The sequence below is a fragment of the Lygodium microphyllum genome, chromosome 3 (genome assembly GCF_053477565.2).
Source record: "Lygodium microphyllum isolate KBCC chromosome 3, Lygodium_microphyllum_v1.1.10, whole genome shotgun sequence".
Taxonomy (NCBI): domain Eukaryota; kingdom Viridiplantae; phylum Streptophyta; class Polypodiopsida; order Schizaeales; family Lygodiaceae; genus Lygodium; species Lygodium microphyllum.
Genome location: NC_141137.1, coordinates 149,746,063 through 149,770,346, shown reverse-complemented (window position 1 = coordinate 149,770,346; position 24,284 = coordinate 149,746,063). Strand labels below are relative to the sequence as shown.

The 24,284-nt window shown below is 39.7% G+C and overlaps 1 protein-coding gene across 2 annotated transcripts in view; it reads left to right on the top strand.

Annotated features, from left to right (window-relative positions):
- Positions 1-21,446, top strand: part of LOC148039029 (NADH dehydrogenase [ubiquinone] 1 alpha subcomplex subunit 13-B-like) — a 44,024-nt gene extending 22,578 nt beyond the window's left edge. The window contains exons 2-4 of one of the 2 annotated variants that reach the window (XM_087674904.1): positions 20,640-20,711; positions 20,832-21,004; positions 21,108-21,446. In XM_087674904.1, the coding sequence (XP_087531030.1) occupies positions 20,640-20,711; positions 20,832-20,976 (217 nt within the window). In that variant the 3' untranslated portion in view covers positions 20,977-21,004; positions 21,108-21,446. Of the gene's footprint in view, positions 1-20,639; positions 20,712-20,831 lie in introns of both variants that reach the window. The other variant, XM_087674903.1, reaches the window with a different exon arrangement.
- Positions 21,447-24,284: the final 2,838 nt, after the last annotated feature.

Here is a 24,284-nt window from a genome sequence, read left to right as displayed (position 1 = left end):
AGTATCCCATGAAACATCTTTTCCTCATACAACCGGATGAAAGTCGAAACATTTTGACCTTTAAACTGCTTCAATGCTTGTCCTGTTGCCTTCAATGCATTCACAGCTAAGGAATCTTTGCTTCTTGCCGAGTTTGCATCTGTTGTTGTAACAACAACTGTTGTTGTTGTTATTGCTGCAACAAAGCAATCATTTGTTGTAAAGCATCACTACTACTTGATCTAGCAGAATCCCTCATCTTTACACACCTCTGCTCTGTTGACTTTCACGTCGGGTTTACCACTGTCGGAGCCTTTGGGGTCGAAAGTTTACCATGGGGGTAAGAGACAGCAGGATGAAGGGAGATTCAAGGAGAGGAATAGATGAAAGAGAAGGGGCTCAAAGAAAGAAATAGAAGATGTAGAAGAATACTCACAGAGTTGAAGCCTGTCAGTTTATTTTGCATTATGAGAAGACAAATCTCTTGTAGACAAAAACGTACATAAAACAATACCATTGGTTTCGAAAGGGGGGTAAAATACCAGGACACTTGGCTAGAATTCTGCCAAATCACTCCTTTTTCATCTCCCACTTCGGAATGATGTTCATTGCTTAAAAACAACGATTGCATGTCGCGCGATTTTACTAATTCTTCTTTTTATATAAAATCCTCTTAAAATGAAAGCTACCTACTTTCTTTTACATGTTATCCTATTGTAAAAATTACACGACACATCGAACAGAATCTGTGAAAGAGATAGAGATAGAGAGTATACAACAGATAAGAGGAGAATTAGAAATTTTCTTTAGCTCCAAACAACTGATACAGAGATGGCTCTGTCCACCCGTGTGCTTCCACTGTGAAGCTTAGATGGCGATCTCGACAGAAGATAGGTGAAGAGCTTAAGGCTAGCTAGAACAACTCTGACTGGGTTAAAGATAGATGATCGATGGCTGTGAAGGGGTTTAGCTTTTATAGCCCGCGAAGGTGGTTAGGTTGGCGTGACCGATCTACCATATGAGCCTCCACTAGTCAACCAGAGAATATTCCAGGGAATATTTTCTTTACCGTTGGACGGTGGGCGTTGTCCCCGGATCCCAAAATAGGGGCCCCTTTAACTCCCTTACCTTGCAACTCGATGCAATGTGCCTTGAGTTGCTACCAACTTAACTACTCAGTCCAACCCAAAGATTAGACCCACAATGGTCACCTTTTTGCCATCCGATCACATAGATCTCAACTGATATACAAGTCAAGACTCAACCAATATCCGGGCTCACATTTGGCTTCTTCTCATAATGGGGGCCTTACAACTTTGAGCACCATGGATCATTGGTTGCACCTTATGAGGGTGGGACATTGAGCATATCTAACACCTATTCTAGAAGTTGTCTACAGTTCTTGGATTTTTACAAGAGAAAATATCAAAAATATCAAAAATAGGCTAAACTTGTCCAAAAATCTAATATTTTTGAACCATCCACGCTACAAACACTGACACTAATGTCTAAAATGGTATTGACTCTCTAGATTAATAAGAAAGTCGCACTCTGGAGTTTTTCACACTGTGACCGCGTAGCAGCACGACACTGGGACTCGAGGAAATCACAGGATGTCAAAGGTAAAAGTTGCTATAACTTATGTCGCACAGGTACTTGGTGGTATCGAGTGCTAGTTGTTGGCTTAGGTCATTCATTTGGCCATAAGTGTTAGTTGGTGATACTAGAGAAGTTGCGTTTAATGGTACCTAATGCCAATCCCATGGTCAAAGATGGCGCAGAGACACTCGGGAATGGAAGTTGCCTAACGAATTTACCTATTGGCCAATTAGATTATCTTTTAGGGCACCGAAATAATTATTAGATTAATTTTCAGTATTTAAAGCATTTTTGACAAGTGACAGCCTTTCCAAATGGTTTTTCTAGCATTATGTTGGAAAAACCATTCCCAATTAATATTTGATTATGGATAATGCTGGAAAAATCATTTGGGAAGGCTGCCACTTGTCAAAAATGCTCATGCAAGACTGAAAAACTTATTTAGAGGTTGGAGAAAGGCATTTTAGTGTATTCAATGTGTAAGAAAGAGGGAGGAGATGGTGGTTTGATTTGCAGCCATTGGAGGACCTTTTGAGGCAGCCAGGGGCAGAAGAAGACCAATCAACGGTAGGTGACAACATCTACAGGTTGTTGAGATAAGGCTTCATCAGGATATGATTGATTTTCTTTAGTTCTTTGAATCTACAAATTGTTGAGGCAGGGCAATAGCAGTAAATGACAGATTTTCTTCAGTTCTTCTCAAGAAAGTCCGAATTTTCTCTCTCCTCAGAATTCTCTCTTATCTCCTAGCCTTTCTACAGCCTTGCTCCAAAGATTACATCATTATTACAGCAATATGTCTTCATACAGTGACATGGACTCAAGCAATGGTGATGCTTCTCAATATGGACATTCACATGGGAATAAAGAAAATGCAATGTTTGACCTTGGACAAGGCCACGGACATCAAGCTGAAAATGTTGTTGTTGGGCAAGATCCATGGCCTTGAGGGCATAAAGAGGACCAGCAAAGTGAAGAGGAATTTGATGACCAGTTCAAGAATTGGATGAGGACAGCAGCAAATCTCTTTGCTGAATTGGCAAAGGATCCTCTATTTACTCGATTTTTGAATGCTCCAAAGAAGGACAACTAAGGCAAGAAGAAGAAGTTGTCTTTTACACCTTTGGGATAATAAGATGTATCGAAGATAATACCAAACCCTTCATTTGAAGTTCCCAAAGATGCTAATGAAATAAAACAGCTGGCAATTATGGGGCAAGGAATGCAAATGCAAGGCCATCACGGAAGTGCCAATCCAATGGATTTTGGACAGCCGCGGGTATGCATGTTATGATGGGGGAGCAAAGATATTTTGGTGGAAGCATCATTTTTTATGCTATGGTTGGACAAGGGCTGCATACGAGAATATATGGCACAAATTCCTATGGTATGTAGCAACCAATGCATGGTGTGCAAGGCCCAATGTATTCGGATATGGCTAGAAACTTGCAAAACCCTATGTATGGTAGCATTGGCTTGATGCTTGGAGCACAAAGTAGTATATTTGGTACCGCATCTGCAACCCTGAATGCTTATGGGGTTTAAGGAATGAATGTTGGTCATGCAAATGCTCTGTTTGGCGTTGGTTTTGATGTAAATTCAACAAATGCATCCTTTTTGTTGTAGCTAGTATATGATAACTTGACACCCAAAGGGGCAGCAAAAGACTATGATGAGGGTGGAAAAGCAATGAAGTTAGAGTTCTTCAATGGTGTACTTGATAGGCTAAAAGCTTTGACTTTCATTCAACAGCTTGATGCAGTCTATTCAAGGGGGAACTTCATGGAGTCCTCAGAGATTTGAAGGAAAAGATGACTTCAGATCCTGTGCTTGTGTTGCCCGATCTAAGGAAGTCATTCATAGCTCAATGTGATGCATGTGGTAACAACTTTGGGACTATTCTTATGCAGGATGGCTGAGTTGTGGCTTATGAGAGTCGAATTCTCCATGGTGTAGAAAAGAATTCGCAGGTCTATGAGAAAGAGCTCTTGGCTATAATTCATGCACTATTTACGTGGAAACATTATTCATTGGGTGTTGATTTTATAGTGCAGACAAACCATCAAACTTTGAGGTACTTTCTGACGCAGACAAAGTTGTTAGAGAAGTATATGAGATGGGCAAATTTTCTCTCTATGTTTCATTTTTAGATTGTATATATCAATGGTAAAAAGAGTGTTGTGATTGATGCATTGTCACGTTGTCGTGATGTTATGAGGACATAGTGTGAAAAAGTATGGAATGCATCATCATTTGACTTCTTTATTGATCTAGAGAGTCAATGTGATCTGAGCCATTAGTACTAGTGTGAGTTGCATGGATTATCCGAAAATACTAGATTTTTGAATAATTTTAGTCTATTTTTGATATTATTTATTGTAAAAATCCGAAAAAGTTAGAAAAAAGCTTCTAGATTAGGATGGCATGATAAAAGCTAGTTGCTTTTTCAGTCAGTTCGGAGATTTTCACAAGAGGGACAGATTGACGAAATCACGTGCGTCGCAATCTCTGTAAACAGGCTGAAAATTACAGTTTGAACTAGAAGAGGAAAAAGGAGTGATCTGGGAGATCTGTGAGAAGGTGTCCTGGGGTTTAACCCCCTTTCGAAGCCAATGGAGCCATCAGATTTGGGTTATGGGCAGTAGAGAAAGAGCTGATTTTTCTGATCCATGTTTTTGGTCTACGAAGGAGCTTCGAGAGAACTAATGCATGGAGATTGCTTTTGAGTAGTGTGAAGATTCCAGGTTCTTTCAATACATATTGATTCAATTCATTGTGCTTTGTCTTTGTTGTGTTTACCACTTGTGTATTCTCTTTCTTCTCTTTCATCTTCTATCTCTACTTCCTTCTACCTGTGATCCCCGGGAGATTTGACCTTTTGACAAAAACCCCTTTGACAACGTAAGCCAAAAATTTCATTCTTCAGCATGGTTTATCACATTGAGTTGGATGCCATGAAAGAGCAATATGTTGCTGATTCGGACTTTGCTAATATTTATGATCAGCTTTGCAATGGCCAAAGGGATGAACACTTTGTGCTAAGAGATGGATTTCTGATGATGCATGGATGACTATGTATCACAAAGCAGTTAAGGCCTAGAGTTATCACCGAAAGTCATGCTCCTCCATATGTAGAACATAGAGATATTGATGCCACAGTCAAGGCAGTTGAGCATTTCTTTTATTTGCCAGCTTTGAGGCATGATGTAGAACAGTTTGTTAAGACATGCATCATATGTCAGAAGGTAAAGGATGATAGGGAAGAGATATAGGGTTTGTTGCAGCCCTTGCTTATTCCAGATAGGCCTTGACAGAGCATTGCAATGGACTTTATTTTTGAGCTTCCCAAGACACCTATAGGAGATGATGGGATATTGACTATCATTTGTAGGTTTAGCAAACAAGCCCATTTCATTCCGGCGAGGAAGAAAATAAAGGCTGATCATATCGCATGATTTTTTTTGTAGCACATCTTTAAGCATCATGATATGCCAGAGTCGATTATTAGTGATTGAGATCCCCAAACGACCAGTTTATTTTGGAAGGGGTTGTAATATGAATACATGTTAAAATTCTCATCATGCTTTTATTTTCAGACAAATGGTTAATTTGAGGAAGAAAATTTCACATTGTTAGATCTTTTGAGGTGCTATATTTCAGACCACAAGACACAGTGGGAGCAGTATTTGCCCTTGGTTGAGTTTGCTTACAACAACACAGTGCATAGTTCCATGAGAAAAGTTCCATTTGAAGCAGTTGAGGGTAGCAAGAAGGTACCACCTATTTTGCAAACTAAGAATAATATCTTTGAGGTTGATCGTTATATGGAAAACTTGGATGTAGCCTATGCAAAGATAAAATATATACTTCAGAGATCACAAGAAAAGCAAAAGAGGGAAGCTGATCGCGATAGACATGCTTTGCAGTTTGTAGAGGGTGATTATGTATTGTTGCATTTTAAAAATGCAAGGTTGAAAAAGATGAAAGGAAGAGAGATTATATTTGAAGTTGAGTATGAGATACTATGGGACTTTCTAGGTCTTGGAGAAGATCAACGATGTGGCATATTGGCTGAAATTATCTCCACATTGGCAGATACACAATGCCTTTCATGTTAGTTTATTGAGGCCTTTTCATGGTGATGTGCTAGAGAGAATATGTATATTGAAATTCAGCTTGAGGTTGATGAGTTGAATGAGATTTTGGTACTCCAGCAGATTTTGGCACATGAGGAAAGAAAGGTCAAATGTAAAGTTTTTAGGAGATACTTGGTGAAATTTCAGAATTATTTACCAATGGATGTCAAATGGATGTAAGAGGATGACTTGGCAAACCATCCTCAGTTGTTGCAGTTTTACCTAGATGCCTTCTAGTTAGAGTCGACTTTAGTTCAGGGTCCGTCAGGTTTAGTAGAGCAAGGATCCAGAGTATTGCTTGATGCTCAAGGGTGAGATAGCACTTCCACTCTTGCAGTTATGGACAACTCTCGTATGTAGTGGATCTCGGATATATTCAATATGCATCGAAGATACTGCGCTGACAATATGTTTGCCATGAGATCACTACTTAGTGTACTAGTCATTGTGAGATCTATGCAAATAAGTATGAGTTTTATTCGGGCACGGGAACTATACCTTTGTATCAGCTTATGATCAAATTGGCATGAACATTGCTTTAATTTTGAGACAAAAATTCTGATAAGTTTTAGCTTAGTTTTTGATAAGCTTGAGAACCATTTATGGTCACTTTTGGGATAGGTTTTGCATCAGTTTTTGCATTGATTGCTGGTTAGTTTTTGCAATGAGTTTGTGATCAATTTATGCTCAATTTTCAATGGTTTACATTTGGTTGCATGGACAATAGCATATGTTATGATGCCATTGATGTTTTAGCCATGGTTTATGCTTGGTTATGCTATGCTATTGTTTTGTTTTGCCAGATGAGTTGAGCTCATGAGAAATAGACATGTCACATGATAATCTGGCAATGTTTTTAAGATTCTTTGTGAGTCTTATGTTATGTTATGATTGGTTGGTAATGTTGGGTATATCGAATAGTTGAGCAATAGTGCGTAATGTTGTGTTAACTATGATGCCTTGTGGAAATTCCAATCCACTATTTTGCTTTTGATGCATTTGGCAGTGCAATCAAGGACGATTGCAAGGATTTTAAGGGGGAGGATTGTCATGAGAATATGTATTTTTGAAACTTCACTTGACATGTGGATTAATTTTTAATTATATGGTTAAGTAAATGTTGCACATGTGAGGTGTGATTGGGATTAGAGTAAATTTACGAGCTTGGGACCCGAGGAAATCATGAGATGTCAAAGACAGAAGCTGCCATAACTTATGCCGCATAGGTATTTGATGGTATCTGATGTCAATTGTTAGCCTAGGTCATTCATTTGGCCATAAGTGTTAGTTGGTAATATTAGAGAAGTGACGTTTAATGATACCTAATGTCAATCTGATGATCAAAGATGATGCAGAGACACTTGAGAATGGAAGTTGCCTAGTCAATTTAATTATTTGCTAGTCACATTATTTTCAGGGCACTGAAATAATTATTAGATTATTTTTTAGTATTTAAAGACTTCAAATTAATATTTGATTATGGATAATGTTGGAAAAACCATTTGGGAAGGCTGCCACTTGTCAAAAATGCCCATGGAAGATTGAAAAACGCCTTTAGAGGTTGGAGAAAGGCATTTTAGTGTATTCAGCTCGTAAGAGAGAGGGAGGAGATATTGCTGGTCTGATTTGCAGCCATTGGAGGACCTTTTAGGCAGCCAGGGGCAGGAGCAGACCAATCAACAACAGGTGACTAATCAACAATATGTGATAGCATCTACTGACTGTTGAGACAAGGCAAAAACAGTAAATGACTGATTTTCTTTAGTTCTTTGCATCTACAAGCTGTTGAGATAGGGTAGTAGTAGTAAATGATGGATTTTTTTCAGTTCTTCGCGAAGAAAGTATGAATTTTCTCTCTCGTCAGTGCTCTCTCTCATCTCCCAGACTTTCTATAGTTGTGCTTCAAAGATTACAACATTGAGATCACCAGAGGTTGAGACATTTCAGATTGTGTTAGAAATTGGAAGCTTCAAGACTTGGATTCAACAAGATTGAAGCTGTTTTTAGTGAAATTCAAGTGTAGGGACGAGTAAATCGATGGAAAGAGGTTGAAGGCAATTGATTACTCGAATCAAGGGGTAAATCAGATTGAAGACTTGTTGGACATTTTGGATAGCAAGGGGTAGTTCTTTGCATCTACAAGCTGTTGAGATAGGGTAGTAGTAGTAAATGATGGATTTTTTTCAGTTCTTCGCGAAGAAAGTATGAATTTTCTCTCTCGTCAGTGCTCTCTCTCATCTCCCAGACTTTCTATAGTTGTGCTTCAAAGATTACAACATTGAGATCACCAGAGGTTGAGACATTTCAGATTGTGTTAGAAATTGGAAGCTTCAAGACTTGGATTCAACAAGATTGAAGCTGTTTTTAGTGAAATTCAAGTGTAGGGACGAGTAAATCGATGGAAAGAGGTTGAAGGCAATTGATTACTCGAATCAAGGGGTAAATCAGATTGAAGACTTGTTGGACATTTTGGATAGCAAGGGGAGTTGGAATACCGAAAGGGATTGGGAGAATCCCATTGTACATCTTCTTCTTTAATTAAGTTAAATAAATACCAAAAGGGGCGTCAGTTTTGGGGCCAACAGGGTGTCCATTGTCCAAGATTGTAAGTTAATTTGCATTTCTCAATTTTGTAATAAATGTTACTGTTGTAACTAACTTGTACTTAGGGAGTTACTATCCATCCATGGAAGGAAGGTTGGTTATAGTTTAGCAACAACTTTGTAAAGTGTGCAAAAAATTGGAAGCTCCAAGACTTGAATTTAACAAGGCTGAAGCTATTTTCAGTCAAATTCAGGTAGAGGGACCATCAAATTAATGAATTTGGAGCATTTTTCATCTCCATCAAAGCTGGTGAAGGCCAATTGCCTACCTAAATCAAGTGGCAAATCAGATTAAAGACTTGCTGGTCATTTTGGACAACAAGGGGATTTGGAATATTGAAAGGGATTGGGAAAATTCCTTTGTACATCAACTTCTTTTTCAATTAAGTTAAGGAAATACTGAAAAGGGTGCCACTTTCGGGGCCAACAGGGTATCCATTGTTCGAGATTGTAAGTTAATTTGCATTTCTCAATTTTATAAAATATTGCTGCTATAACTAGGCTGTAATTATGGAATTCCCACCCATCGACCGAAAAAAGGCTGGTTTTAGTCCTCCTTTCCCTACACAAGAAAACCAGGAGGTTGTGAGACATAAATTTTCTTCTCCAAGTCACCATTTAGAAAGGCCGACTTAACATCCATCTTATAAACTGGCCAATGGTGATAGGCGGCTAAAGTCAAGATAGTTTGAATAGTGGATATCTGAGTTGGTGGTGCAAAAGTCTCAAAGTAATCCAAACTTGCTTATTGAGAGAATCCATTGGCTACAAGCTATGCCTTATGCTTGTCCAAGGTGTTGTCTCCTAGATACTTGGTCTTATAGACCCACTTTAGACCAATCACCTTCTGCTTCTTCGGACGAGGAACACCCCAAGTTTGGTTTTGCTTAATAGAATCAAGCTCAGCTTGCATAGCACTAATCCAAACATATTGTGCAAGAGCCGCATGAATTGTAGTAGGCTCATGGTTTTAAGGAATGTGTGACATAAGGGCATAGTTTATGTGGAGTGAAATATCTTTCCGGGCCTATAGCCTAGTCGAGGAACAGTGATAGGCTCATCTGGTTGCGAAGGAGACCGAGAAGCCTCTGGTACATGTAAAGCACTTGTCAATGAAAGGGACTTCCCTTCACTAAGGGAAGGTAGATTATCACTCGATGAAGAAGGCTTCCCTTTGATGGCTCAATCACCAAAAAGAAACATGAGGAGATGGGGAAGGGGTGGTAATACTCAATGATGGAGTAGTAGATAAAGGAGCTATCAAGGGTGGAAGGGGAGAAGGGGAAGGAGAGGGAGGAGTTGTAGATGAAGAAGAGGTGCCAAGGGTTAACTTGGAAGGAAGGGGAGGGGTTGATGGTGTGTGTGTGTGCGTTTTTTGGTTTGTGTTTAGGTTGAAGACGAAGAACCACTTGTAGTAGAAGAATTATCAATAGGATCCTCGGATGTTGTAGCCTCATTGAAGATCACATCCTTGGCCACCTCAATCTTTCGAGTTTTTGGGTTGTAGAGACGATAGCCCTTCGTGGTTGTACTGTAACCAACGAAGATAAACTTCTTTAACTTGGGGTCAAGTTTGCATTGTCATTTCTTCTTATCCTCGTGGACATATGTCTCACATCCAAAGATGTGAAAGTGGAAAATCCTACCAAAGAAAGCCTAGTAGGAAGTCATATTCTTCAATGTTAAAGTAGGTGACCTGTTGTGGATATGTACTGTTAGGCATGCCCCACCACACCAATGGTGATCAAAGCCCTTGTGAAATGAAGATCTTGAAGTCAATCTTGTCGGTAAGTCATATGGGAAGTGGCCCCATTGTCAATGAGCCATGGCTTCTTCCATAGTACGGAGGAGTTTCATAAACAAGGGAAACGGAGACATGAAAAATTGGAGTTTCAAAGTCTTGGCCAAATTTTAGAAAAGGGGAAATGATGTTTTGGAGTGTATACCCAAAAGAAATACGGTATTATGTGGGTATGTAAATATATCAATGCCTACAATAATATATATCCAAATTTCATACAAAACTTCGAGTCTTCATGTCATATGATCGAAATCATGATTCATTACGTAGGTCACGACTCACTGGTGAAGATTCAAGAGTAAAGACTCAATGGTTAAAACTTAAGACAGCTTAACACAATTAAGACTCCAGATTTCAAAACTTAAGGCAACAAAATGAATTATAATTTATGATTCCAATTTGTTGAGCGAGAGTGCTATGGAGTTCGAGATAGGATTGAGCTGAGAGCTGAGAGTTGAGAGCTGAGAGCTGAGAGAATCAAATGTAAGTTTACCAGTGTGTTGCACGGTACACAGAATAAAAGTATATTTATATGTTAGGTTATAAGTAAAGGGTGTGTTCACACTCGTAACTTTATACACACGGGATTAATGGGAGTTTACACCCAAAGGGGCTTTACATCCAACAAGCTCCCACTTAAAGGTCCAAAGTGATACCTTTAAACTATCCAACTTCCACTAGTTGAAGCAATGCTCATGTTGAGCCTTTGTAGGCTTTTAGTGAGAACATCTGTAGGGTTATCTTGGGTTTTGACCTTATTCAGTGTGACAAGGCCATCATCCAAGACCTGTCGAATGAAGTGATACCAAACATCGATGTGTTTGGTACGTGCATGAAATATGGCATTCTTAGCCAAACATACTGTACTCTGGCTATAAGCCTTTTAAGAGTATGTAAAGTACTCTTATGCTTTCCTGCAATTAGCATTTCATCCACGTATAAAACCAGCACTATAAGGCTTTCATCATCAGCCTTTTTAGTGTATAAGCAATGATCTACATGATTGCGTTTGAATCCATGGCTGAGCATAAAGGTATTAAACTTTTTATACCACTGTCTAGGGGCTTGTTTGAGCCCATATAAGCTGCATTTTAGCTTACAAACTAAATGCACTTTCCTTGGAATAGCAGAACCTTCGAGTTGTTTCATGTATAGCTCTTCATCTAGGTCACCATGAAGAAAAGCAGTTTTCATATCCATCTGGTTCAACTCTAAATCCAATTTACTGAGAGCAAACAAAACACAGAGTATAGTCATCTTCACCACCGGTGAAAAAACCTCTTGGAAGTCTATGCCTTCCTTTTGTGTATAGCCCTTAGTATCCAAATGTGCCTTGTATTTGGGCTTCCCATAAATACATTCTTTTCTTTCTTTTTCCTTTTCTTTTCTTTGTCTTTGTATTTTGTATTTTTATTTTTATTTTTCTTATCTCTTTTTGGTTCTCTTGTTTTCACACGACTGTGCCTCTCTAAGTGTTAGAGGCTTACCTTCATCAGCCAATATAATGCAATCCAAAGATGACTGAAATCTTTGTGGCTGCCTTCTAACAAGTGTAGACCTTCTTACCCAATGATTTGTATTGATAGGCAATGGGCCTACATCCTTAGGTATGTGCACACCATCACATGGCGGTTGGTTTTCAACATTTTCTTGCTGCTGTAACCGGTTTTCACCATGTACTTCTTACTGTTCTATTCCATCATGTGTATCAATTTGCTGTCCATTATCTTCTGGCTGTAGCATAACAGGTTGTTGCACATTTTCAACATCTAAAAAGATAGAATCTTCAGCTAATGGTTGTTGAATGGCGGGTTGTTCATGCTGAAATTTGACCTTCTTTTTGTCAAGGTTACCATGTGTAGCATTTTTCAGCAACTTTGCGTCATTAAATACTACGTCTCAATTGCGTACTATCCTCCTATCGTGAGGAAGCCAAACTCTATATCCCATCTCTCCCTCATCTCCATATCCCATGAAGATGCCGGTGATGGATTTTATGTCTAGTTTAGTCCTTTGATTTACAGGAATATGTACAAAAGCATCATAACCAAAGACACACAAATGGTCATATGAAGCAGGTTTGTCAGACCAAACCTCTTTAGGAATGCTATTTTCCAATGTACAATTGGGAGAGCTATGTACACATGAACTGTAGTATTAAGAGCCTCTCGCCAGAACTGATGCGGGAGATTAGCTGTGGACAGCATGCATCTGACTCTCTCACAAAGTGTGATTATATCTTTTAGTCACGCCATTTGATACAGGATTGTAAGGAGTTGTCAACTCGCACTTAATGCCATGCATCTCACAAATTTTTTTGAATTCATTAGAAACATACTCACCCCCATTATTCGTTCTTATAGCTTTTAACTTGAGCCCTTTCTATGTGGTAACAAAAGCATAAAACCTTTTAAAGGCGTCCGACACTTCCTTTTTGCTCTTTAATACATATACCCATGACTTTCTATTGAGATCATCAATAAAAGTGACAAAGTACCATGCACCCCAATGTGAATTGATAGGCATAGTGCACCCATCAGAATGTACTAAGTTAAGAGCATTGGACTTCTTAATGACACCAAAGTAATAAGGAGACTTCACATGTTTTCCATGTATGCAATCATTACAAAAGTCGAGACCAAAGCCTTTTATATCAAATCTTCCTAAAGAGGAGAGAACCTGAAGACCTTTCTAGCTCATATGGCCAAGCCTTTTGTGCCAAAGTTCCATTTGTGCTTGAACTTTAGCCATAGCCAATAACTTGCCAGGTAATGCTTTACAATGCAAATAGTACAAAGTCCCCCTTTTGCTGCCTTTAACCATCAGCATGGAGCCCTTGTGGACCTTCCAAGATCCATACCCAAAGGTAGTAAAATATCCTCTCGGATCAAGCTGCCCAATTGATAGTAGACTTTTCTTTATGCTAGGTATATATTTGACATTTTGCAAAATCAGCTCTTGACCATTTTCAAGGGCCAAGTGAATGGTGCCTACACCCTCTATTTCATATGCATGATTGTTGCTCAAGTAAACTTTGCCTAGACAACATGCATTGTATTCAGAAAATGACTCCAAAGAGGGAGTAACATGAAAAGAGGCACCGCTATCCACTATCCATGATTGAGACAGCCTATCATGAGCCAAAAGTAAGGCATCAATTATCTTCTTTTTAGTGATATGCATATCACTTGTTATTGCCATAACATCTACATCATTACATAAGGGTGCAATAAGTATCTCTTCAGTGTTAGAGAGCTCTTCAATGACCACACTAGATGCAACATTTGCCTTTGCAACTTCTTTTGAGGGAGAGCGATCATCATCTTTCTTGTCATCTTTCTTTTTCTTTCCTTGCTGTTTTTTTCTTTTTTGCTCTTTCTTGTAGTAGTGACAATCAGACTTTTTATGCTCTTTATGTCTACATTGATAGCAAGTAACATAGTGCTATTTGCCGCTTTTACTCCTGCTTTTGCCTTTATTTCTAACATTACCCCTTTTTTTTGACCTGCCTCTAAGATGATAGGACGAACCATTGCTTTCTCCACTAGACTTTCTTCTAATCTCCTCATTGAGAATAGAGCCTCTAACACCATCAAAGGTTAAAGCAAGATTGTTGCTCAATGAAACAACCAAAGACTCTTAGCTATCATGCAAAGTCATCAACAAGAAAATAGCCTTTAATTTATCATTGAAGGGCTACAAACTAGTGTCCTGCAACTGGCTCAAAATCCCCATAAAAGCACTCAAATGCTCCTATGTTGGCTTAGTCTCATCCAACTCCATGTTTATAGGCTCGCGCATGAGATGCACTTGATTTACGAGAGTTGTATTTTCATAAGTGTCCATCAACTTTTTCCATATGGCATAAGCTGTAGCAAGACGCTTAATGTCAGTAAGTACATCATCAAATACAACCATTTTAGTTTATGCAATGGCTTTCTTGTTGAGTCTAGTCCAATCCTCATCTATCATAGCTACATACTTAACTTCCAAAAGAGCATCATCACAATCCTTGAGAAACAAAATACCTTGCATCCTATCCTTCCACAAGTCGAAACCAGTGCTATCAAATCTCTTGATTTCAAGAAGGGATTTAGTGTCATTGCTGCTTGAAGCATTTGCAGCCATTTTTCAGGAATGGACCCAAAGATCAATATTGCAATTTATGACAACAAACAATGAGCTGAATATTAAGCTAATATCAGCCCAAATTTTCAGTTAATAAGAGCAAGGTTCAGTCCAAGTGCATGTACAACAGTAGAACGGATGACTTTCAGCAGTACAATTGAAATTTCAGCATATAATCCAAGCATACATCGCTGCCAGGTAACTCCCACTTCAGCAGCATCACCAAAAGTACATTTGTAACAATCCCAGATTTGCAAGTGATCACTAAGACTACTGCAACATGACTATTCAGGAATACATCAACTCAATGGGAGCTGCCCAACATGTGTACTGTATACATATGTGACCAAGTCAACTTTTGATACACAAGAAACACCAAGATTCTCTACAATTTCTTCAAAATCTCACAAATGGAAGATAAGTCTCACTGCTTACAGCACCAAGAATGCTTCAGCAATGTTCCCAATGTACATTTTAGACATTAATTTTGCCAAAATTCTCAAATGTTAGCAAAAGCCCCAAAATTTTACCGATTAATATTCCCTGATTGCATTAGTACATGATCCCGAGAGCAAAAACCGGAAAAAATTAGTATAATTTGCCGAAGTCTTGCAAATGCCCCAAAATTCTCATGTCAAAATGTGTGATGTCAACAAATTTGACTTAGATAAGTAAAGTTTCACTCATATAAGAAAAACTCCAAAATTTTCGAAGTCAATGAGCACAATTTTTGCAATTTCTTGGTCAAGTTGTTTTATTTTGGATCATGGTTCCCGAATTCGGGAAAACCCCCAAAATTTTCAACTAGAATGGTATTGTGTGCTCGTGCATGCGAACAACTGATAGAGAAAGGAGAGAAAAAGTTGCAGATTAAAAAGAACTTTTCAAATTGTAGTCTACCTGGCCCATTGGTCAACCTTGTTGCCCTATTACATGCGACCTGTGTTAGTCATCAAGTGTGTTCACCCGCTGGTTTTGGTCGTGCTGTACACGACCTGCCCCGTCTGCAGCACATGCACACAACCTGTATTGGTCGTTTTCTTGACTGCTACCTGTCGACATAGTTGTCAGGTACGAAAGGTACGATAAAATACGGTACTAATTGGTACCTTATGATTTTATAAGGTATGGTACGATATTAGTACGAAAAAAAATTAAGATGATTTTTAAAATAACAAAAACCATAAATCATTAAGTGATAGATCATAGAATACATATTTAAAGTGGAAATAGTCATTTCATTACAGAATAAGATGAATACATGAGGGTGACTATCGCGGTCGCATGGGCTACGCAAAACATACGATACAACTACAGTCTAGTATATCTGATACAAAAAAAAAGAGAGACCTATGTGACATGTCATATGAATGATGAATGCATGATGAGATATCACTATCATCATCAGAACCATCTGAGTGCTCATCAAGAGTTTGAAGATGACTCCTCGGCATCCGATGATGGGACAGACTCATACTCATTCTCATTGATGAGGTTACCATCATCATCAAATGATGGCTCCCTAGGTGGCGACTGTGTACGCAAGGGGGGGATGTCATCATGAGGCACAAGATGTGAGCTACTAGAGCCTCGCCTTACATATGTCTGCAAGCCACTCGAAGCACCCTCATACGTAACGCCCTATAAAAGGGAGTCATGATAATGACAACGGCACAGACTTTTTGCCAAAACTGCTCATTAAGGCACAAGCGTTGCATGGCTTTGGCCTCCTTTGTCTCATGCTCATTTCACTCATTCCATAGAGTGGACACCATTGTCTGGTGCAAGACAGACCGCATCTTATAAAGGCCCTCCAGCAATAACCACATGTAAGTAAAGCGAGTTGAAGAAGGTTTCTTCAACTCAAGTGTGCTATGCTCACGATACATCGTAAGCACCTTTACCTTTATCGTGAAGAATGTGACAATTGATGTAGCTTTGCGAACCACCCTCTTCACCCACTTGAGCTTCCCAATGTCCTCCATGAGCAAGTCTAAACAATGACTTGCACATGGAGTCCACACAATGGTAGGGAACTCGGCCTCAAGCAAACGGCCCATGCGCCGACAATTCGATGCATTGTCGGTAATAACTTGCACTACATTTGAGGGGCCCACCTACAATCACAATTTGCAAATTACAAGTTATGTATAAATCAAATTTCAATTATGAATCATGATATTATCATAATGAAAGAAAGTAAAACAAATTTAAAACGCAAATTGCAATGTATACCTCAATGATAGCTTGTCGAATATGGCGGTAGATGAATGCGCCTGTCGTTTTTCTCCCCCTCTTGCCGGTATCTACGGCCCGCAAAAAGTAAGTGCCGAGTGGACATGAGACGAGTATGTTAATGATGCCCCATTTCTTACGATCACTCCATCCGCCGGTGAGAATGGAGCAACCATATTTTATCCATGTGGCCCGAATAGGATCAAGGGCTCTATCAATCCTCTCCTTCTCTTCATCAATCTTTCTCGTCCTCATGTCGTTGTATATGGCACCGGTCCATCCTTCACATGGACCCACATTGGCAATGGCTTTTACCATCTTCTTCTATTGCTCTTGCTTTAGAACATTGAATGTAAGATTGCACTCAATCACCATGCGTGCAATTTCAATGTCCGCAAGTCGTTGCCTTTCTTTAAGAAAGGCAACTGATCCACGCACATGACTGGGTGCTTGAGAGAGAGACGATTGTCCCTCTAGTACTGCATGAGTTGTTGAGAAACCCTTCACCGGCAGTTTACATTTTTGCGTTTCTCCGTTTTGCGTTTAGGGTTTGCAGCCCCAAAAAGGGGCTCCATCCTAGACTAATTGTACCTATTTATAGGCCACTCTCTCATTCATTCCTCACGGTTGATTCATTCAGTCCGTCACCTCTTCTCTCCAGCCTGTCCACTACCCTTACATCCCTTTAGAAGGACATTGCGGTTCGTGGTTCATGGCTGTCTTCATCATCTTCCTTGTGCTACGACACCCTTGTTCCCTTGTATCACATTCACTTCTTGAGTCGGAACTTCATCATTCCATTCATTAGAGTTTCTTCTCTCTTCTCTTCTCTTCTTCATGTTTGTCGAGTTCACTTCGTATTCCTCCCTGCCAACCCTACTGTCTCGCTAGTATGTCATCTTTTGACATGGTATCAGAGCTGGATCTGCTCACCTAGCAACGAAGATTCTCCATTCCAGTGAAGGTAAAGACCGGTGGCGGGTTTGGCATCCACTTCTTTTCTTCTTTCGCTGCATCAACATCTCGTTTTTGCAGATTTCAGGTGTTGCAGCTTGCTGCCCACACCTCATTCGTGGAGGACATCTCAGCCGAAGCTGTCCATTGCTGTCTCCATCAGTTGGTGCCTGATTTCCAGCTCTCTTCATGCAGTTTGGATTTGATTCCAGCCAGGCGACTGCTGTTCCTGTGCAGACCTGCTGCCGTACAGCCTGCCACGTTATCACAGTCTTGCTGTTTGCTTCTCTTTCTTGCAGGGGTGTTGAGAAACCCTTCACTCGCAGTTTGCATTTTTGTGGTTCTCCGTTTTGCATTTAGGGTTTGCAGCCTCAAAAAGGGGCGCCATCCTAGAGTAACTGTGCCTATTTATAGGCCACTCTCTCATTCATTCCTCATGACTGATTCATTCAGTCCGTCACCTCTTCTTTCCAACCTCTCCACTACCCTCACACCCCTTTAGGAGGACATTGAGGTTCGTGGTTCGTAGTTGTCTTCATCATCTTCCTTGTGCTACGGCACCCTTGTTTCCTTGTATCACATTCACTCCATGAGTCGGAACTTCATCATTCCATTCATCAGAGTTTCTTCTCTCTTCTCTTCTCTTCTCCATGTTTGCCGAGTTCGCTCCATGTTCCTCCCTGCCAACCCTACTGTCTCGCTGGTACGTCATCTTTTGACATGTGCCTCCACTCTTTGTCTTTTACTGGAGTCGGATGCGGATGTGGAGCCCCCACCACCAATGGTAGAGGCCTCTCCTGCATCGGTTGAAGATACGCCCACATTGTTTGTTAGTAGGCATAGGAGTTGGTGCCGATAAGCCACTTCCTCCTCCTCTTGTGGATCCCCCTCTCATCTTGGTGAGAATCTCCTCTGCAATGTTTGGAGGGATCTCCTTCTATGGAGTAACTTGCCCCCCGGTCTTGGAAAGGTGTTGGAGAAGTCGAGTTGCACCACTTGTATAGCTTTCCGCAATACTTGCATGTCCAATGGTGGGAGTTGGACTTCTTTGTGTCCCTCTTCACATGGATCGCATGCAAATTGAAGGCCTCGTGCTTCTCACGAGTCATGGTGCCGATGAATAATAAAGAGGCGAGAGAGAGAGAGAGAGAGAGAGAGAGAGAGAGAGAGAGAGAGAGAGAGATGCTTGAGTCTGGACTCTTGAAGCTTGAGTCTTGAGTCTTGAAAGTTGAAAGGGAGGGAGACTTCAGAGGCCCGAGGGTTGGGGTAAAGTTGTAGGGTAAAGTTGAAAGAGCAAGAGTGAGAGAGAGGGAATGGGAGATGAGAATGGAAAATGCTTTGATAGGGTGCGGGATAGAGGGGATGGGAGATGAGATTTGACTCTTTGAGAATGGCAAATGCTTCGATAGGGTGCGGGAAAGAGGAAGATGAGAATGGTAACTTGTAAGTGCTTGCTGAATTGGTGTGGAAGCATAGAGGAGAGGAGCACCTTTTGTAGATGAGAGAAGGGTCAAAGTTCAAAGTTCAAAATAGTCAAAGTCTAAAGAGAGAAGGAATCCAAAGAGAGGGCTGCAAGCTGGAGCCTGGAAGGAATCCAAAGAGGAGCATTAAATTTTGCATGGATGATGGCTGGAATTTGGAAAAGGGGGGTGGGCTGAGGTATCCAAGGCTTCCCACCCCCCCAAAAAGCGCAAAGTGCAGGAAAAGCGCATAACGTGGGATGCGGGGGCGCAGGAAACGTGGAAAGAGCATGCGCAGGCCAGGTGGCTGAAAGAGGCCAGTTTTATCGTACGAAATTGCACTGTACGGTACCGTACGGACCGTTTCGTACCATGTACGGAGGCAACTATGCTTGTCGATCCCACAACCTGGCACTTTGTTGGGAAGCACAAAGGCTGTAACCTGTGCTCTGATACTAGTTTGTTGCATGAGAGTGGTATGGAGTGTGAGACAGGGATGACCAGGGATAGAGCTGAGAGCTGAGAGTGAGGGAATCTAATGTTGAGTGTACTAGTCTGTTGCACGGTACACCAAGAATAAAAATGTATTTATATGTTAGGGTACAAGTAAAGGGTATGTTCACACCCGTAAGTTTATCCACATGGGATTAATGGGAGTTTACACCCAAAGGGGCTTTACACTCAACATGTTTGTGGTTCTCTTCCATTGCGCACTCTCATAGCAAGTGCCCCCAACAACAATCCTTTGGAACCTTTAAATAGATGACAGTGGAGATAGCATTGCAACTCCAAGTTATGCATTTGAGCAGCTATGGTAGAGCTAAGTTAGACAGAGAAACACAGAAAGCAACATCTAAATGCACTGCTCATGAGTTGTTAGTACAAAGACATACCGTGGATTGAGTACAATATAGTGTACATCAATTGAGGGATTAGTAGGTATTAAAATAACTGCTTGAACTTAGATGTATGAGTACATAAAATTAGTCCTATGCCTGCACAAAACTTAGATGGGCAAGTCCAATGGCTTTAGCATGTCTATTTTTCACTTGGTTTTTATAACAAACAATCTCTTACTTGTGCATAATGAATGCTTTTCTGTGCTTGCAGCAATAGTGACCAAGTTCTGGTTGTGAAGTTAAAAAGAAAACATGAGGACTCAAAGATACTGAGTGTGTAGTTCCATACAGAGTGCAGGACAGCAATCTGGGTCTCACATTTCACTGACAGCCAATATTGCTCTGGCTGTAGCATAATGGCATTGCATGCTCATATGAGCAAAGTGAGGTACACCATTGTGACATGGGGGGAGAGTGCACACCTTTTTAATGCCTCAACTTGGCAGCCTATCAGATATAAATAGAAGTAATACTTTGTTGTAAGAGTTAACCTGACCTTTATATGTTGGTTCAAGGTGTTCTTGCCTGAATGTATGCAATCATCACGCTGAAGAGCGTGTATCTATAAAATAATTCCGTGTATCTATAAAATAATTCTGCGCTACTCGAGCGCCCAATAAATATTCCTTGCACATATTTTAATAATTTGCTGCACCAATCACAAATCACATTAGTCCTTACCATTAAGCATGAGCAATTGACTGTCATATGTAGGCCTACGCATGACAAGCTTCGATCATGCAGCAATTAAACAATATTGAACATCCAGAAAATAAATTTAATCATCTTATTTTCCCATAATTATCCCTATAATCTTGATAGTTAAACATTTCTCACTTTCTCAGGGCATATAAGGCAGAGAAGCACAATGCTCGTCTGGCAATTGTCCCATTTGTACAGGCAGAAGAAGATGCAAGGTGTGTTCTTTTACAATTTGAATGCCTTATGCTATCATATGTAGAAGCAAGATGAGGCAGTAGCTAGGCACTGCATTATCTTAGAACGAAAATGAGGATGTAGGCAATTGTTGCTTTCAGATTTGTTCGGGAGAGACAAAAATTCCTGGAAGAGGAGGCAAGAATCATGGCAAATGTTCCAGGCTGGAAGGTGGGGGAAAACGTCTACAACTCTGGAAGGTGGCTGCCACCTGCACCTTTACGTGTCCGCGCTGACTATCAGTAATGATGGTGGCATGGGCTTGCAGTTTGGGGTAATGTTGAACTGTAATGCAATCAGAGCATTGCTTGAGCTACAAATAAGGTTCTTGCTTCTTCAAATTAGCCAGATGTGTGCATCTTTATGGTTGGTTCCAGGTTTCAGGTCTACCTATACGTTGGAGCCTCTTTTAGATCACAAAAGCAACTGGCATCAGGTGAAATTTAGACTGTTTGATCCTTTAACATAACACATTAGTATGTAGCTTTTTGAATTGGATGCTTTGTTGTAATTCAAGAAAAGAGTATGGCACCTTTATCAAGGACAGAAGCACCAACTGCTTCATACTTCTCTTGGGACTGGACAATATTGCTTGGTTGCATGAGCTTAGGGAGCGAGTTGGCAAACTGTGTACAGTAGTACTCAATGTTTGTTGAGACGTGATTCTTTTTAGGTGTACTATAGTGTTGTTCTTTTACATGCTTGTGTTTGGCATCCAGCTGAGAGTTCAACCTGCTGATTATGGTCGAGGTTCTGCATTACTGATTGCACAAATAGATGCTATATTATGCTATGTGAGTGTAAGAATTGACAAGCTTATGGTTAATAAGGGATATGGATGATAATCTCGGAGGGTAGGATCAACTTCTTATGGTTGCTCAGTTGAACTGACTTGATGACAGCTGTATAGTTTTGGGTGAAAAGCCCACTTTTAGGGAAGAAAAAAACAAAGCTCGCGCTTCACATTGCAGGGGAAAAGTCTCTCAATGAAGTAAAGGTCTAAGCATTTTCAAGTATGCGTTCATGTTTAAACATCTTTTGAGTGCTATGTGCTCCATGTCTAAGCATCTTTTGAATGCTATGTGGAGGATGACTGCATCATTGCCATGTATACATTACACACCGATGGTCTAACCTGCCCATGGTCTAAATAGATCATTAGCCTCGATGAAATTCAAAGTTACTATGAATGTGAATGTTTCATTTTGGTGGAAGGACTCTGCGAAAATTTAGATCAGTCTTCAGTCAAGGGCAGTCGGGGCCTCTTGTGTACTAGAGCCTTCTCTCTAGTTCACACACACACACACACACACACACAGAGTGTACGTGCACGTGCGTGCGTGTGTTTTGGGGGGCGGGAGGGGCATTATCAATTATTTTCATGTTCAATTGACTACTCTAGGTAAATTGGGGCAATTTTTTAAAGCTTCATCAAGCAAGTCAAACCAATACCTATGGAGCAACACTCCTATATAGTGATGGATAGAAGTGGGAGATCAATTTCGAAATGGAAGGCTTGGATGAATTTCTAGTTGTCCTAATCATTTAGAATCATTGGAATGTTGGGCCAAACTAGATCCAAAAAAGTTTGCATGAACAATTCTTCAACCACATATTAGTAGTTTCTTGCTTACTAATGATCGCAACCTTGCACTTGATGATAAGACTAGTAGTATACTTGTCAAACTTTAGCTTGCAATAATAGCTAAAGTCTCAAGAATAGAGGCTCACTAGATTTAGTAGTTAGCTCAAGATGTGGATTAACAGTAAATTATTAGATGTCCCTTTTATTCGGGTCTAAACAGTGAACATCATTTAGGCAAATGTAAGTGTAGCCATATTATTGCACTTCTATTGCAGAACACATTTTGTTTACTCATAATATTTCCAAAAATAGTCATGGCAACAAAGCTTGTTTTGTAGTTTTTTATTAGTTGGTTTACATATTAAAATAGTTGGGCTAGTGAGTTGACTTGTGTACATTTTGAAAAGTGTTTTACAAGTGACTTGCCTCTCAACTTTTATAATAAATAATCTTTTGGACTTTAGGTTTTGGTTTGCCTTGTTATTGGTCTCTCACCTTAGGTGCATAGTTGACAAAAATCCAAATAAGTTTCTCATTCAATGGTTGTGAAAATGCACTTACACATGCATTTGCTTTATGTAGCCAACTAGTAAATTAGTATAAATGGCATGTACTCCAATTAATGTTCAATCCACTTAATATGGTTACCAAGCACGCAACAAAGTGTGCATTAAGTATTGAGTACTAAGAGTCTTAAATTCTCCTAATGTGGTCCTTCAACACGTAAAGTTGATTGCATATTCCGATCCAAAGAGGATGAGTTGAGGTTTGGACCTTGTTTTTGCCCTTGTTCATATGCATAATTTTCACAATAAAAGTGTACTCTCATGTTGTCCTACAAAGTGGGGTTGACATTTCTTACATATGAATGCACAAGTTTTGCATGAATAAAATTAAATATATGGATTCTTTACTCGCCAATTTCAAGCCTACCTTTTTTATCTCATGGGTAATGTAATAACATCTATTTTTGAGGATATGAGTGCATTATTATTAGTACTAAGAATGCGAACTTGTTTAGGAAGACAGTTATGTGAGTGGAAAGCTAGATATATGTTTCAACCATAACTATGTATTGTTTAGGAAGACAGTTATGTGAGTGGAAAGCTAGATATATGTTTCAACCATAACTATGTATGATAGTCACATACAAATTTCGATTACCATAGAATGCTATGATCAACCATTGCTTAAGGTATGCTTACTTCATGCTTACAATAGGCCAACAAATAAGGTTTTGTTTCATGCTATTGTAATAGTTTATCAACCATTTTACATAAACCAACAAGTCTTTCTTAATCCACCTATAGACCACGATGGTACTTCTTTTGCATTATTGGTATGAACATGGTGTCTAATCTTTGAAATTCTTGTCCATGGTTTCCCTCATGGTGAAGCAATTCAAGTGCATTATGAAGCTCTACATTAGCAACAATTCCCTCATATGCATTGATTTTAGGGTATGATTATCAAGTTTACAATCATTACTTTGCTATTGAATCTAGAGACATAGCAATAATTGAGTATGTATAGGAGTCTAATGTATGCAATCCTATGTAGGTGTCCATTTTAGCCTTGTAGTTATGTGTATTTCAATTACATACGGAATATAAGTGCATGTAGTTAATCAAGTTAATGCTAAAAGTAAGTGCATGAAGGAAATTTGAGTGCATAAAGAATGCAAGTCATGCTAAAATCTATGTTAATGTAGTCATTAAGTGCTTGCCTATTGGAAACATGGACATATTTTAATTGCATATAAAGGAGTTTATGGAAAGATTATGTGCATGTGGGAAATTTAAGTGCATGTAGGAAAGTCTTTAAGTCTGTGTAGTGAATAATTGCATGCACAAAATTAGCATGCAGTTCATTTTATCAAGTTATTGAGTTCATGTGATTAACTTCATTTTAGTCAAGTATGCATACATTGAGTACATGTAGACTTTTTGGAAGATATATCCTGTGTGAG